Below are 18,234 nucleotides of genomic sequence, written 5' to 3'. Positions count from 1 at the left end.
ATAAGGACTTGGGAGAGAAGAACAAATTGAGTTTAGAGAAATACAAAATGCCAGCCGATAGCGTGGGAGAAAATAAAAGGAGCAGAGTTGGTATTTCACCTTACTGTTACTCATTTTGTGCAGTGTGTTTTTTTCCTATACAATGAATTATTGAATTTAAGAATTACAGTCCAATAGGGAAGCAAGAGAGACTACACATACTTAGACCAATTAGAAAACAAATTCAATGTAATGTATTAGTAACTACTAAAAGAGGTGATATGACTTGGCATAAATCTGAGCCTTGAGAAGGGTAAATTGGAGACCACAGCATCGTAGATGAAATAATATGTTCAAAATCATATGTGATTACAAGAAAAATACATAATGTCGAAGATTTGTAACATCTGAAAAAGTGAAAGTCGTGCACTTTTATTTGATATTTAATCACCTAAGAAAATTCATTTCATTTCATTAAAAATGCTCTACCAAGACCTAAAGCACAGTTCAATGAAACTGTAGACTAATTTCATATGTGAATACATATTCAAAACTTTTAAATAAAAGATTATCCAATTAAGCAGTATATAAAAAGAATGTTATACCAAGAAAATTGATTTGATTTTTAAAATGTAAGGATGGTTCAACATCAAACAAATCTATCAACATGCTTTTTACATCAACCAACGTAGAAAGCCCATATGTTTGTTTTTTTTTATCAATAGATGCAGAAAAAAGACACATAATTCAGAAGTAATTATTAACAAAAAGTCAAAATAAAATCAGATTAGGAGGAAGGTACTTAAATGGGATAAAGTCAATGTATAAACTGTTGCACTGAAGCTTTGCATTGAAGATTGATAAGAAATAATATGTATAAATAAGCTGCATGACTGCGATGCAGCAAAAAAGCAAACTTCTTTTATGATACTGTCATGAACCTTTACACGCTTATGCCCTGTCCACTTTTTCACAGGTAAAGTGGAATAAAAGAGAGTAACCTTGCAGCTTTCAGCTCCTTTTATGTAGTAGGGTCCTCACTCAGCTCAGACAGCTGAAGCCACCAGCCCTGGCAGGTGCACCACAAAGAGCAGTGTCACCCAGAACACAACCATAGGTAGCTTCCCTCCCTTTCTATGTACACTTAGAGTCACTCATTTATGGGTTTGATAAGAATCAGAGTAAAAGGAGTTGAGTCCTAATCATCATCCTCATTGACTTTTAAAGATGGGCCAATGTTTGATGTCTGCTTAAAATAAACCACAGACAATAGTATAAATATTTTACAGAAGGAAATAAAATGATAAATTCATTGAGTTAATATTATGTTCTAGAAATTGCTTTCATTTAATTCTTTCTACAACTGTGTCAGATAGATGCTATTTTATTCTCATTTGACGACAGGAAAACTGAGAATGAAGGACTGAGTAAGCTGCATGAGATTACTTAAAGAGTAAGAGTTGGAATTCACACCCAGGCAATAGGGTTCTAGAGCCAATGCACTCCTCTACTTCTTTACACTGCAATGAATGGAAAACGTGTAATCTTCCTGGATAGAAGGACTTAATTCCAAAACAAGGCAATCCTTTCAAAGTCAACATATAAACTGAACATAATTCAAATCAGAATGTCAATGTTTTCTTGTTTATTTTATTTCAAATTGGATGAAACTGATTATATAAAAAAACTGATTTTTTTTAAATTTCACTTTAAGTTCTGGGATACGTGTACAGAATGTGCAGATTTGTTACATAGGTATACCTGTGCCATGCTGGTTTGCTGCACCTGTCAACCCCTCTTCTAGGTTTTAAGCCCTGCATGCATTAGGTACTTGCCCTAATGCTCTCCCTGCCCTTACCCCACGCCCCTGGACAGGCCCCAGTGTGTGATGTTCCCCTCCCTGTGTCCATGTGTTCTCATTGTTCAACTCCCACTTATGAGTGAGAACATGCAGTATTTGGTTTTGTATTCCTGTGTTAGTTTGCTGAATGATGGCTTCATGGATGAAGCTGGATAAAATGATCTTAAAGTATAGATGACTAAACAGTTGAAAATATTCTAGAAAATTGTGGAAGAATAGTGAGGTAGTACTCTCTTGCATATGTAAACTTACTCTAAAGCCACTGAATTATAACAATATGGTGTTGGCGTAAAGAAAGACAAATGGTCATTGGAACCAACTAGAGAGTTTAGATATAGATACGATTTTTTGTTGAAATGGCTTATTGTAGGTAGAAGTTGCATTTTATTTCATTGGTGAAGAATGATTTGCTTTAAAATGATACCAGCCCAACCGACTATCCATGTGTAAGGAAAAACATAGGTCCCTTCATCGTATCATATGATAACTAAATTCCCATAAATTAAAAATGTTAATGTTAAAAAAGTAAAAATCTTAGAAAAAAACAAAAGAAGAATTTTGTGTAATCTAAATGTACGGTACTTTTTAAAGAAAAAAAGACATTCAGTGGCTTTTAAAAAACGTTATATGTAGCTAGAAAATAATCTGATAGATTTTCCAAGGCATAAACTGGAGCTCCCACCAAAAAAAAAAACTTAACGTACAAAAGATAGATTGGGAAAGTACATGTGTAACACATATTACAGACAAATCAATTTTACCTAAATATACATAGACCTTCTAATAATTTATTATAAAAGATACTTTAATAGAAAATAATTTAGGTAAGAGGATGTATTAGGTTGGTGCAAAAGTAATTGCAGTTTTTACCATTAAAAATAATGACAAAGACCACAGTTAATTTTGCATTCATACCTCACATAAAGTCAAAGGAATGAAAATTAATTAAATAAGTAATATTGGCAAAAAAATTAAAGTAGTAACTTCAAGAGTTTGTGGAGACACAAATCATGAATAATTTCATTGTTTGTGGTAAAGTGAATTTCCTCAATTTTTTAAGGAAATGATGTATCAATAATAATTAAAATTAAACATGCATTTTCCTTTTGGCATGATAATCCTTGGTAATCTTTCCAATATAAAATAAACACAACAGTATATATTGCATAAATTTTCAAATATTATTTTTAGCCGTAAAATAATGTCAGTAGAATTAACAATCAGTTTGTTTTCAACCATGAAAGAAATATTATGCAACAGTAAAAAATAATAGGATGTGTCCATAATAAATTAAGCCTGAAAAGCAAGTTGCAGGATAAGGGGTATAGAACTTTTTTTATGTGAAAAGTTTTTTAAAAATAAAAAAGAGAGTGAGAGACCTAGCATATGTATGAGTATATTTGCTTTGCTTGTATGAGCATACAAAAAGTATGGAAGAATAAACTTCAAGCTATTACCTTTCCACCTGAACAAAATAAAACAGAGAGGGGGAGGGAAGAAGTGAAGGCCACAATTAATGTTTCTTTAATATATATTTGTACACTTTCTCTGATTGAAAAATGCAAATATAATATTTGAAATGAAAAATTAAGATTAATATTTTTTAAAAGAAGACGTTTTGAAAAACAACTTTATTTTTATTTTTATTTCAACAAATATTTATTGCACATCTTATTCCGTATAAATTTTTCAGAGGAGTCCCTCACAAGAGGAATTGCTGCACTGTATAGAGTCAAATATTTCCACATGATATTTCTTTATGACACATTTGTATCTTCTATTGACAAAATACTCTTAGAATTATGCAATCCTATGTCTACACATGATGGCAAAAATTGTCTCTTCATATCAAACATATGGGTTCCAAGGCCTGGAGATGTTAAATATTTTGCCTAAAGTTGTACAGCTTTGAGACATTTATCATCTCTTAGTCCATTGTTAACCCATATATTAATATTTATAAATGCTCTCATTCACAAAGCTCTTAAAAGTAGTTTGATGGAGTTAAAGAAGTAAGAAAGTTGCATACTATGCTTTTGGGTGTTACTGTTTTCAAGCCTGAAGCCAATCAACTAACCCGCATGTCCAAGCTTCTGTTTAAAATGGGGAAATTCAAAGGTGCCATGAGGTTTTAAGAGAGACTTGTCAGGGATGCAAAAGAGTTGCTAAAAGTCAATGGTTTCTTAAACACTTAACCAGCAATTTACCTGTCATATTTTCTGAAGACCTATAATAAATAAACGGAAAAATGGAAATTAAATCATTAAGAACCACTCAAATAAAAGAAGTCATTATGATAGGAAAGCCATCTCCGAAGTAAAGATTTTATTTCCACTGAGAAACTATAATTCTATTTAAAAGTTTTAATATAATATTATTGTTTTAGAGAACACATTTCTTGCTGATTCAGGCCAATAACCTGCTCTTTTGTCTGAAATTTTGGGAATGCAACAATATTTCATAATCTTTCTTATGTACAAAGGATATATAAAAGGTCATGGGAAATTAAATGAACTAAAAATTTTAATCTCATATATTTTGACCACACACATAATAATAAATGTGGTCTTAAGTATAGAAAAGAATAGAATACAATATTTAGTTAACTGGTTCCTTAAAAATCTTGGACATAATCTGGGCATGGTGGCTCATGCCTGTAATCCCAGCATTTTGGGAGGCCGAGGCGGGTGGATCACCTGATGTCAGGAGTTTGAGACCAGCCTGGCCAACAGGGCAAAACCCATCTCTACTAAAAATACAAAAATTAGCCAGGAGTGGTGGTGCCCACCTGTATTCCCAGCTACTTGGGAGGCTGAGGCAGGAGAATTGCTTGAACCCAGGAGACGGAGGTTGCAGTGAGCCGAGATTGTACCACTGCACTCCAGCCTGAGTAACAAAGCTAGACTCCATCTAAAAAGAAAAAAACAAAAACAAACTTGGACTAACTGATTAATTGATTGATTGATTTAGATGGAGTTTCACTCTTGTTACCCAGGCTGCAGTGCAATGGTGCGATCTCTGCTCACTGCAGCCTCCATTTCCCTAATTCAAGTGATTCCACTGCCTCAGCCTCCTGGGTAGCTGGGATTACAGGTGCCTGCCACGACACCGAGCTAGTTTTTGGTATTTTTAGTAGAGACGGGGTTTTGCCCTGTTGGCCAAGCAGGCCTCAAACTCCTAGCCTTAGGTGATCCGCCAGTCTCAGCCCTCCAAAATGCTGGGATTACAGGCAACAGCCACCACACTTGGCAGACACATACATTTTTAATAATGGCTCCAGGATATTTTCAGGAGGGTGATCAAATTACATACCATTTCTGTTGGCCTACTGACTGTAATGACAATTTCCGTCTCAACATTGTTACAAGAGGTTGTTTTATATAGTTCTAGACATTTTCTGTAGAAATATTCATTTCTTCTAACTCACTGCTGTCAAAAAGATACATTTTCTAAGTTTGTAACTTTTTAAAAAATAAAAAATAGTTTCCAGATGGAAACATTTATAGTAGAAAAATAGGGGTTTTTTAGATCCTGAAATGTCTACCTGCAGAGTCACTATGCCAAATCTCTTAATCTCTGCTGGTAGATATCTTATTCAACTTTTAGCTTATGAATGCTCTTTCTCAGCCTCAATACCAAGTTCCAAATCAATTCCCTGTTAGCTCAACTACTAACACAGACTATCTCCTAAGTATTAATTCTTTAAAGTGTTGCCAAGCTCTGACCTGAACTCTCAAAGCATTCTGGTCTAAGAGGCAAGAAAGCCATATTCTTCAGATTAGTCAGGTTGAATTTAGCTGTGATAGTTCTTCCTTATTTCATTTATGTTACAAATACCCAGAAGCCCTCTGAGTTGACATTGACTCATTTTTCAGGTCCACAGAGAGCATTGCACCTCCACAACAAATAGAGCCCTTTGTCTGTTCTACAACCTTTGCTTGTTTTGGATGTTTTAAAAAACATTCTCCATATCCAGACAAATCCCCTGTGTTCATAAGGAACACATCTAAAGCATCCCTTCATCCCAGCCTCTCTTCTTAGAACTCTCCAAAAAGCTTTTTTAAGATTAATGATGATTTCATCCCATGTGGTATAATTTGGTAGATACTGGCCCATTGTTAATTATAAATTACCAAAGTAATTATCAAGCAATTGCCCAACTAACATACAGTGGCAGCCCTTTTTATCACCAACTATTAGTAAGAATACTCTAAAGAAAGTCTCAGGTCATAGTTCTCCTGGACGAAACCTTTTCTCCTTGATTTAAAATAGAAAACTATGGTCAGTATTTCTACATCTTAATTTCTATATTACTCCTCTTTGTTTTGCATGGAGTTACAAATGTACATGTAAATATGTCACCTTGTAGAAAACTGTCTCATGGTTTCAAAATAACTAGAGAAAAAATATCATCTAACAAACCATGACTACAATTACTAACTAAACTTCACTTCTGTGCACATGGTACTAAGTGAATTTATCCCTGTTATGAAGAAGCTTACAGACTATTTGGGACATGAGATATATATCCTGATATTAAGGAGCATTAGAAGGTACCAGTAAAAGAGGAAACTGGATAACATATAAATAAGTGATTTTTGTCACGGCCTGTGCACATTTTTTAGGATCTCTTTTCCCATAAGAACATGAATGTGTTACCACTATCCTCCTGTTCAGTTTTGCCAGAAAAGAAAACAAACTTCAGACATTCTAGAATTCTATCACAAAATGTTGTTCTTTCTTCTGATGCTCAAGTCCACGTGTTAGCTAAGCACAAACATCTTTGGCTTCCCTTTTCAAAACTTTCTACACGTTTCTTATCTCTGAGAAGAGGCTGTGTTGTTAATGCTTTACTTGATAAGTTATATATAAGTAAGATTCAGAAACTCAATTTTGCATCTTCAGAAAATATGAATAATGATGTATCTTTCCCTTCCTCTGAGAAAAAGTGACTTGTTTAGCCGGCACACTAACAATGCAAAGAAATGAGTTCTGAGGCTTCATTTAATTGAGTTATAAAGAAGAAAATTATCAAATCCTATGCTACCCTGTTGAAGTATGTGGATGTGTGAATATTCTCCATGTGTTTGCTCTGTGTCCTTCAGAACACCCACAGTGATGATGAATCACTAAGGTGTGTATTAGTCTGACAATCCCAGAAAGTAGCAAGACTGAAAGCCAAACCCAAGAAACAGCATTTCATTTAGCTCCTGGTGTACTGCTAATTGATCTTAAACCCTTCAGTACTGCCTAGTGCAAAGCACTAAGGAGAATGTAGGCATTTAGAAAATGACTTCACTGAAAACAAGAGCAAATTCTAGGCCTTGTGAACTTCAGTTGCTCTATTCCTGTATCATCACACTGATTCTAACTTTATCTTTTATTTCAGGTCACTTGGAAACCCCCACTAATCCAGAACGGAGACATACTTAGTTATGAGATTCGCATGCCTGACCCTCACATCACGATAACCAATGTGAATTCCACAGTATTAAGTCAAAAAGTTACTCATTTGATTCCTTTCACTAATTATTCTGTCACCATTGTTGCTTGCTCAGGGGGTAATGGGTACCTTGGAGGGTGCACAGAGAGTTTACCTACCTATGTTACCACCCACCCCACCATACCTCAGAATGTTGGCCCATTGTCAGTGATTCCAGTAAGTGAATCATATGTTGTGATTTCTTGGCAACCACCATCCAAGCCAAATGGACCGAATTTGAGGTAAGAGAGGGTGACTATGATTTTGTATTTTGCTAGGGTCCTTATCTCTCCAAGAAGTAGGGAAGAAGGCTTTTTATTCACATATGAACATAGGATTCATTTGGCATTGAATATCCCCTGATTCATAACTTTCATACACTTCAACTTATGAAAACATCAAAGTTCATCAAAATAGAAAATTAGTCATCATATTTGAGGAACCAAAAACTCTTGAAACCACAATTACTATTTTCTAAGGATTCCCTGCATAATCCATCACTTGATTTTCAACATATACATTCATTATATGTTAGGCAAACCTGATGTTTTATATGATGTAGAACCTGTATGTTCTATATGATACATTTGCACTAATGTGCCTCAGAATTCTAAAGCTAACACAGTAGTTCTTTGGCACATTATTAATATATGAAAACTTGTGAGTATATGGAAACTGTGGTCAGGGATATAGATAAGATGAAAGGAAAGAGCTGTGATTCAGAAATGGTTTTGCAACAATTCAAACTTGTTACTTGGCCAAGAATACAAAACTGATAATATTGTCGTTGTTTATAAAGTACGGATAACAGTAGAAAACCATTAACTTGATAAGCTTTTTGTATTTCTACTTTGTGTGAAACTAGCAATAAAGATTTGGCAAATCTAACACAGAGGAAATCTAAAATGCTATTATTCTTGCAGATAATAGTAAAATATGAATGTAGCTGATTTTTCAAAATATTAAATATATGGAATTTGATCCAGAAAAAAATGTTCATCTGAAAAAAACCTCATAACTATAAACTTAAGATGTTATTCTTTATGTTTGCACACATATATCACACGCACATGCCACGAAACAGCCTGAATTTTGGTAATCTCAACATTAGCTGAGATAATCCTGATGTTCTTGCATGTCTTTTGCTTTAGATATGAGCTTCTGAGACGTAAAATCCAGCAACCACTTGCATCAAATCCCCCAGAAGATTTAAATCGGTGGCACAATATTTATTCAGGAACTCAGTGGTTTTATGAAGATAAGGGTCTTAGCAGGTGAGATTACAAAAACTATAAAAACAAATGCTGGCATTTAGTTCTGGGCATGTTGAATAGTTCAGAGTATCTTAGTGTCTTCATTGTGTGAGCATGTTATCAGTTATGCAATAAAACATGTTTGTTTATTATCTGTGGCATTAATCATTGAACTGTAACAGTCAGCATGTTTAATGTTTTCCATCTTAACTGCATGCTTAAAATAAGCCATTTGAAGTTGAACTTGTAGATGTTCAAGCCTTAACCTATTGCCTTTGTCACAGCTCTATCTAGACATTAAACTAAATGGAAGAATTTGGAAATATTGAACGCATACAAAACGGGTAAAATTCCTGGGGACTTGTAGAACGTTTGCTATTTCTAGAAAATGACTTATAAATGAATTATAATGACTTATAATTGATTCTAAGTCATCGATTCAGTCCACAAAAAAACATATTTAGTAAACTGGATTGGGGCTTGAAAGAATTCAATCTAGAGTTCAAAGACATTAAGTAAGGACTAATGGGTGATGCTAGAAAAGAGTGATACATGGGAGGGTTAGGAGATCTGGGCTCTGCTCTATCTTGTGCTAGAGAACTAACTTTGTTATAGGCCACAAAGCTTAATTTCTTAATAATCACTTAACTTCCCTGGGCTTTATTTTTGTTGTCTATAAAATGAGATGATTTTATAGAATTAAATGACTTCTAAATCTTCATGAGTTCAAACAATGTGATTAAATTTCAAAAAACATGAATGTTATTTTATGAAAACTCAACAATCATATTTTTCAGTAACTTTTCTATCTAGGTCCTTATTCTTCTAGACCCACCACTGGGTAGCTGTAGTCTCAACCCTGTTTACCACTCTAGCCTTGCCTCCCCTTTCTTACCAAGGCCTCTGCATTCCAGCAACATTTGCATTGCATTCAGTACCTCCAACATAGGATACTTGCTCATTCAGCTTTTCCTCATAGTTGCCTTTTCCCATTGCCTGACTAGATCATCTGTCACATCTTAGCCTAGAGATTTCTTCCTCTAGGAAGCCTTTTCTGCTCACGCTCTTGCTGGTCTGATTCAGCTCCTCTGTAATATTTCCATAGGACATCCCCTAACATATCACTATTATCATTGTAGTGTACTGGCCTGACTGCCTATCTGGACACCACGTTATATTACCAGATCTACCATAAGGCAGGGGTGGTATCTTCGTGACTCCGTCTTCAGTTCCTAGCATAGTTCCTGGCACATAGCAGCACATAGTGCCCTGCTCCTGAATACTCCAGTGAATAATAGATTAATTCAGTCAAGAATTAGTTCACTTCTCTGTGCCTTAGGAATATTGGCTATAGTGTTCTTCTCTCAGGAGGATGAACAAAACTAAGGAAAATTATCTCGTCCTCTTAAAAAGTTGTGGTGGGAAAACATCCTAGTTCTTGTAAGATTCTCGGAGACAGACAGCACATAAATCTAATCAAGCAACAAAATGAACTACATGAAACTACCACTTTTATAGGTGGAGATTGGTCAATTATTAGCAGATCCATGTTGCTCATCCTAAATTATCATGGTCATTATACTGTTCTCAACTACTTTGGATTCGTTACTTACTTAATTTGGCATCCCTATACGATTGATTATCACTTCAGTAGAAGAAATTTATTTATTTAGCTTATTTTTGCTTACTGTGTGCTGAGGCACTGTGGTAAGGAACAAAAGATAAATGCATCTTAGCCCTTGCCCTCAAAGAACTCACAATCTAGAGGAGGAACCCTTCCCCTGTCCCTCCATATAGAGTGTGTTGTATGTATTAATTGCTATCATCAGAATTATCTACAAAGTCACCAATTCTGCCTAAAACAGTCATTTCAAATAGTAGCTTTCTATGATCTGGGAACTCTAAGTGTTTAAATATAACGATTTCAAAAAATACATAGAATCTGACTATTTAACATTACTGAATCTGAGTTTTAGCCATGAGATACTCAGCAAAAACACAGAGTAAGTACCCAAAAGTTAATTTTGTTTCTTTACACAAGAAATGAAAACATTAAATAATTGGGACCAAGGCCATAAACTTAGTTTTGAATTTTTATTGATTCCTCTAAAGATTCTTAATGAGAAGTTCAAATCTAAGGTTTCAGGAAAGAAATAAAGTGAATTTCTACAACTTAAATTGAAACATGAATTGACATAAACACACCCATGACAGCTGCTCCCAGAAGGGAAGGGTGCAGATAACAAAACTGTGTTGGGGGGATATTTTGACTAGTTTCATAAGCCAAATGCCATTTTCTTTCTGGTAGGACTTGCGAAGATTTTTTACTTATTCAAATAACAGCTACAACTTATATACAACTTGTAGAAAAAAAAAAAAAGCATTTCTTCTTAGCATTCAGAATAAATGGGATGAGTCTACGAGAATCTCTCTTTCTATCCTTTATAAGTCCAAAAAAGCTAGGAGTGCCTTTAGCCCAAGGGGGAGTGTCTTGTGTCTCCCAAACATGAGAGAAAACCAAAATTTGGTCCCCTGGTGGGGGCCATGTTTTTTTGTTTAAAGGAAGTGATCTTGTTTGATCAGATGGTGCCACTGGCCACCTTGGCAATAGCTGGGGCTCCTGGTTCCTGCTGGCCAGCTAGTGGTCTCTCAAATTGCAGAGGGGGACAAAGCTGAGTATTCATCATGTGTTGCTGTGCACCTGTGTTACGGTCCCTCCGTACCCCTTCCTTTGGCCTGTATTTGTTTTGTTGATTTATTTGTTTGGCCAGGTATGTTTTCTTGGGTTTTTAATTGAATTCTAATAACTTTGGGAGGATTATGTAATGTCCTATTCTCCCCAGAGTCTACCATCCCAATTTCCTTCTTAACGTAACATCTGCATAAATAAAGAGAGCACTGAAGTGTTTCTTACCATCTTGACTTGAATATCACCATAGCTACATTTAGAATCAGCTTTTAAATGGCACTTCTCTTGATATAAAGAGTAAAATTAAGATTCACTAGACATCTCTTTATGAATATATTTGTGACAGTAAATATAAGTTGAAGCCAATTTCCTAGTTTAAGTGGTCTATTTTGGCTAATATGTATTTATAATGTACAGAAAAGCACCAATTTAATTTAAAATATCATTATATTTAGAAATTTAGATCACTCTAGTAGTTAATTTTTCTTTATCTCCATGTACAAAGCAGTCTCAAGCCAATTATCCAGATAATTTAATTCTAACAAAAAATACTTTTTGCTCTTATGATTACATTACATAAGGAGTAATTTTTATTTAAATTGCACAGCTAGTTACCTCATTATTGAATTTTGCTCTGTCTGTGTAGACACGAACTCCATATCACTACAGGTTTATACTACTTGTCAGTTTCTAACTTTTCTTCCTTAATAATTCTGTGCAAAGTGGCCAAGTTATGGTTGTTGGGGGAACTATAACTTTGGGTTTCCTGACATTTTCATCACTTGGAAAAACTGGTGAACGTGCTGTTATCATCTGAAGCTGCCGATGTGAGTCAGGCAGGGTTTAACAAGAGGGCGATGACCTCCTTCATTTTAAGCATCAATCTACCCTCACAATTTTCAGCACCTAACAACACTGCCTTGGTTCATAAGTGGTCAGATAAAACTGCTAAGAATATAATGCAGCATGTTCTTCTTTTCACTGTGGATTTAAAGAAGGAAGAACAAGATATAAGAAAGAAGAGGGTTATTTTACTATTACAGAGAAAACATTGCCTTGCAGATTATAATTGAGATTTATAAATTTGCTTTAAGTTTATGAATGGAGGTATGTTCTAATTGCTCTTCCTTTTAATTATTTATAAATTTCTCAGAGTGTTTTTTTTTTTTCCAATGACAGTTTGGATGGAGACCTCTGTGATTCCTCGAGAATCCCCTAATTGTAGTACATTTAAATTAAAACATTCAGAATTAACACATTTTTGTTTTAGTTTTCAAAGAAGGAAGGATAAGACTTGTTTAAGATTTAAATACTTAAGCTAAATTATCATAAATTCTAAGTTTAAATCTTATTGACATATATTTTCGTATATATTTTTAAATCTACTAAAATAAAGATGTGTCAAGTCCTAAAAGAGGATGCCATTTCTGTGAGGTATCATATTCAAAAGAATATAACTTTTTATATTTATATTCCTCCTCCTTTGTAATGAGATTAAATGTGTATCAATGACATCTTCATCTTTGCTAGTATGGAAGACTGGCTCAGTTCCATGTCACATGTTTCTATAACATAAATAATTTCAGGTTGTAACTATTAAGTAAAGAAGTTAACTTTGTACATAGAAAGGCAAGTGAAAGGAAGGCTTCTCCCATGACTACCTAGATGAGGTAGCTCCTGTTAGTTTCTTCCTTAACATGTGAATGTGAATAAAAATAGTAATGAAAGCCAACTTCTGTCAACACTGGTATGCCATCTCATAGCCATGTACTTAATTCAAAATGAGTAAAAATGTATTTCACATTCAAATTAAATTGGCCACAGTGCTTTCCCCATTGGATTTTTTTCAATGCTTTACATTTCCCTGATGCTGTTCTTTTCTGTGTCATCATATTAAGTATTAGCCCATTGTATTAGCTCATTTTGCTTGCTGTAAAGGAACACCTCAAACTGGATAATGTATAAAGAAAAATTTACTTGGCCCACATTTCTGCAGGCTGTACAAGAAGCTTGGTGCCAGCATCTTCCTCTGGTGAAGGCTTCAGGGAGCTTTTACCCATGGTGGAAGGTGAAGAGGGAGCAGGCATGTCACATGGCAAGAGAGAGATCACGAGGGCAATGGAAGGAGTGCCATGCTCTTAAACAACCAGCCCTCGCCCGAGCTAATAGTGTGAGAACTCACTCATTACCACAGGATGACACCAAGCCATTCATAAGTGATTCACCCCCATGACCCAAATACCTCCCACTAGGGCCAACATCCAACATTGGTGATCACATTTCAACATGAGTTTGGAGGGGACAAATATCAAAACTCTATCACTGATGAAAAATGAGCTTCTAAATCCAGAAGGATGTGTTTTGTTATAGGAGGGTTTTACCCCTATTGTTTTCTTAGAAAAAAAAAAAAAAAAAAAACTACTTTTATTGTCTCTCTTTCTTTCTCATGTTGATGACAAAGTAGAACAAAGATTGAAATTATAGCAAAATTACCTTAGGTCTGACAGTTCTGGTAGTGTAAGTACAGATAGCTACAGAAACACAACAGCCTCAACTTTCACTCACAATCTAAAATGTCTCATATTACAAAAATATTCAAGCATGTTAAACATTACTTTACAATTTTCGAAGCAAAAATCTTCAATACCATTTTTAGAATCAACAAGTAGATTTTTTTTTAAGTGCCTACCATCAACTGAAAACTTTAATAGCCTTAGACTTAAGTAATAGAAACAGTATTGCATTTTTCTTTGTTTGCTGTTCTCACAAAAGATTTGAAGATGGAAGGAGCAGTATGCTTCATCTGATGTGTGTTCAAAGAAAAAGGAATAAATGAATAAATATTTTAGATGTTCTCATTTAAAAATATATTTCTGTAAAATTTTTTATACCCTGTGGCTCCAGGTGGACAGATAACAATTTTATTATTTTTAACATCTGGCATATTGGTAACAGCCAATAAATATTAAATGAATGAACAAATGAATGAAAGAAGTGATGTATTATATATGAAAAAGTGATATAATTTGTTTTCAATATATTTTTAAAAGGAGCACTTTGCTAAGTTTCAGCAGAGATATTTTTTCTATTGGACAGGTGATTTTTATCCCACTAACCTAACAAATTATATAAGTGACCTGAAACTTTTGAGACTGAATGCTTAAATAACTGTGAAGCACCTATTCATTCATTTATAAAATTATCTATTCTATAAATAAACAAATTAAAACTACATCATTTAAACATAATCTAGTTTTTTAATTCATTGGAGTAATAACAACTGAACCTTGAAATGAATATTGTTCCACAAGTAAGATTTTAACACACATTATTTTTTATGAGTGAAAATACCATAGTCATGTCTATACCATAACAAAGTTTACCATCTGCTGTTTGGGGAGTGGGGGAGGGAGAGACCGGAGGATGGTCTCAAGCAAATGAGTCATTCAGAGAAAAACTATTGTAATAGCCCAAGTATTCCTAAATGGACCTACAAACAATTGGTCTTACTGGCTACATCATAGATGCAAAATAAGTATTCACTTACTTGGACTACTTACATTGCAAAAGCTGTTTCCTACAGAGTTTGAAATGGACACTTTTCAAGTCATGCCTAGAGAACACAATTTGTATTTAGAGAAGAAATTGATTGATAGACATAAGTTTTGTCATGAGTATATGTTAATTGATCTAGCACTGTTGTTTTCAAATGTATTATTTTATCATTTATTAAATGAAATGTCCCATTTGATATCAACAATCTATATGTAAGTCCATTTGAAAACAATATACATAGAGTGAGTGGAAAACCACTTCAAGCCAATTAATACATTCTTTTTTTGGTATGAAGTGGTGAAATATGAATCAACATATATACATAGAAAAGCCATAGGTGTATATTCTTACTAAACACAGAGTGGAATTCAGATGAAATGAAAACAGTACATTTCAGTATTTAAGAGAATTCAAGATCTTGTTTCCTTAGAAATTTAACTTAACAACGAAAGTTAAAGAAAGTACAAAAGACAAATGAACAGCATCAAATGAAATATCTACTGATTTCTCAATTAAATTTTTAAAAAGTAGAAATAATGTCATATTGGAAATGAAGAAACTAGATGCCCAGCTAGCCCTATTAACTAGTTGTGCAAACTTACGCAAATCCACTTGATTTCTCAAGGTCTCTGGGTTTATTTGTTTATAAGATGTAGCAGACACTTTATTACTTGAAGCAGGTAAACTCAAAAGCCATCTCTTACTCTAAAATGTTAGAACCGCCTTGAAAACAGGCATCACAATTGTATGTATCTATGTGGCCTGAGTTTTGTAGTTGTAAATTGTATATTTCACCATACCTAAATTATGGTGAAACCCCTTAAAGTATTATAAGAACTAAACCCCTATAGTATTTACTTGTAATCAACTCTTTTAGTGCCACCTGATCTTGTTAATTTCACATGTAGAAAAGAACCACAAATGTGGTACCACTCGAAACCCATAAAGATTATTAATTGTGTAATAGCATAGACATGTGGAAGAAAAAATTACATATTATAGAAGGGGAGATTAGATAACCAGACTGTAGCTACATTTCTTTTAAGCCATTTTATGAAGTAAAATATAATTAAAGTATTTTACCCAGGGAGAGAGCTAATGAAGCCAAGGTCGCTGGTTCAATTCCCTTGTGAGCCATTAGCTTCATTTCATTCCATTGTCATAGGCTTGCTACCCTCTTAACCCCGACTCACCATCCTTCATATTCATACAATTGGTTGCAAAGGAAATTTGGCCAGACTGTTTGGATGTGTAAGCAAAAATCTGTCCCCTCTGCTAGAAAAATAATGCAAGGTCAAGCCCTAGTGATATGACATCATCCACGTATGGACAGACCAGATTATCATTATGATTGTTATTATTACTATTATTATTATCATTATTATGTTGGCAGTATAGCATCACGGTTAAAAGAGCAAGCTCTGGAATCAGACTGCCTATATTTGCATCCCAATCCTCCTACTTACTATCTCAATGACCTGAACAAGTTATTTATCTCTTTGAGCCTTGTTTTTCTCATTTTCAAAATAGGTATTGTAATAGCAGCTTATAGAGTTTTGTGAGGAATGAATGGGTTAACATCTGTTGAAAATGCCTGAGAGCTATTAAGTAACTATCATTATTTTTAAGTTCTCTGGATCATATGGACTATTTAGCACTTGCTAAAAAGCATATGTATTTATTTTCCAGGGCTGTAATAACAAAGCACCACATACTGGGTGGCTTAAACCAACAGAAATTTATTCTCTCACAGGTCTGGATATTAGAATTGCAAACCAAATTGTCTTCTTGGCCAGACTCTTTCCCAAAGCTCTATAGAAGAACCCATATTTTGCCTGTTCTAACTTCTGGTAGCCCTAGGCGTTCCTTGGCTTGCGACAGCATAACTCCAATTTCTGTTTCTGTTTTTACGTGGCCATGATCTCCCTGTGTGTATATATGTGTCTATAAAACTTCCCTCTCTTTTTTCTTCCAAAGACATCAGCATCAAATTGCTGGTCCTCCCTAATCCAGTATGACCTCATCTTAACTTGATTACATCTACAAAGACCCAATCTCCCAATAAGGTCACATTCACAGGGACCAGGGGTTTGGGCCTCAAAATATCTTTTTGAAGGCTACAATTCAACCCATTACAGCAGACAAAGAAGAAGAAAAAAAGAGACAATAAATCCTGAGAAGAGAGAGTAAAGCAGGGAGATATAGAAGATCTAATATGAGCACTTTTTTAAAAGAAATAGATAAACTCAAAAAATCACAAGTTTTACCTGTAGGTACAATAGAGCAACACCCTTCAATGTGGCTCATGCTGAAGCCTGCATATCTGTGGGCTGTGAAGAAGAAACAGGATAAGTCAAGCAGATTGCTTCTACCTAGGTGGTAGCAATATGCTCTGAGGATCCTGATACAATTTTGGTCAAATAATTTAGCACAATCCTGCAAATGGCACCTACCTACCCCTGCCCTACCACCTTTGCATCATCACAGCAGAGATTGTGACATATTGAGACAAATACTATGGTCCTTGAATGGGAGGTGAGGTATCCTTGATCATCTAATAAATCCAAATTAGGTAATGATCTGAGGCCAGTGTTTGCCCTGTGTCCTGGATGCCTCTGGGTTGGTCCTTTGTTACACAACATGTTTAAGCAAGTATCTTGATCTATTGTCCAGCCGTAGCCTGTATCTGTGAAAAGCATTTTCTTACACAGGCAGTTTCTGAACCAAACAAAGGAACCTGATGGTCTTCTGCCCAAAAGTGGTAAAAAAAAAAAAAAAAAAAAAAAAAGGTGACTTTATTGTCAATTTAATATATGACTTGAAAAGTCCTCCTCATCTCACATCATCTTGTCAGCTTTTGCCTTCTGCAAAGTAATATTCAGTTTCCAGTATATTGACTCAAGGAAATATGTTCACACTATGGCAAAATACAGTTCACTGTAGCAGAACTCTCTGTGGGAGAATGTTGTACACTTTGGTCACAGTTACAATTTAATTTAGGGGTTTATCTGTCTGCAGTGAGATTATGGGAAAGAAGCATAGGTATAGGAAGAAAATGGTGATGAGGGATTCTGATATCTGAAAATGGATGAGTTTCCGAAAAGAAGAGCATAAAACTCTCCGGATCAAATTCAGATAGAAAGCTGGCAGGTTGCCTGACTTGTAATTGCATCTTGAATTGAGCTGTAATCCTCACCACTTCTGAGAACAATAAGAATAAGAAAATGATAAACCACATTTGTTTTCAATGGCAATGTTTGTTCAGCATTCCTAACAAAATATTTCCCTGACACTTTGGTTAAGGCGGGCAAGTCACAAAATTAATGATATGTATTGTGTAAAGGAGGGAAAATAAAATAATGTATTTTCTAGAAAGGAAAAGAAAACAGTATTTTGTGGAGGGTTGGAAGGAAAT

At 34.7% G+C, this 18,234-nt stretch overlaps 1 protein-coding gene across 2 annotated transcripts in view; it reads left to right on the top strand.

Moving 5' to 3' along the window:
• Positions 1–18,234, top strand: part of USH2A (usherin) — a 763,828-nt gene that overhangs the window by 507,902 nt on the left and 237,692 nt on the right. For both annotated transcript variants that reach the window (XM_032289234.1, XM_032289233.1), the window contains exons 41-42: positions 7,230–7,564; positions 8,474–8,596. In XM_032289234.1, coding sequence (XP_032145125.1) covers positions 7,230–7,564; positions 8,474–8,596 — 458 coding nt within the window. The remainder of the gene's footprint in view (positions 1–7,229; positions 7,565–8,473; positions 8,597–18,234) is intronic.

Source organism: Sapajus apella, unplaced genomic scaffold, assembly GCF_009761245.1.
Source record: "Sapajus apella isolate SASKATOON/1434 unplaced genomic scaffold, GSC_monkey_1.0 scaffold22, whole genome shotgun sequence".
Taxonomy (NCBI): Eukaryota; Metazoa; Chordata; class Mammalia; order Primates; family Cebidae; genus Sapajus; species Sapajus apella.
Note: the sequence above shows the minus strand (reverse complement) of the source record. Positions and strands in the feature narration are given on the sequence as shown.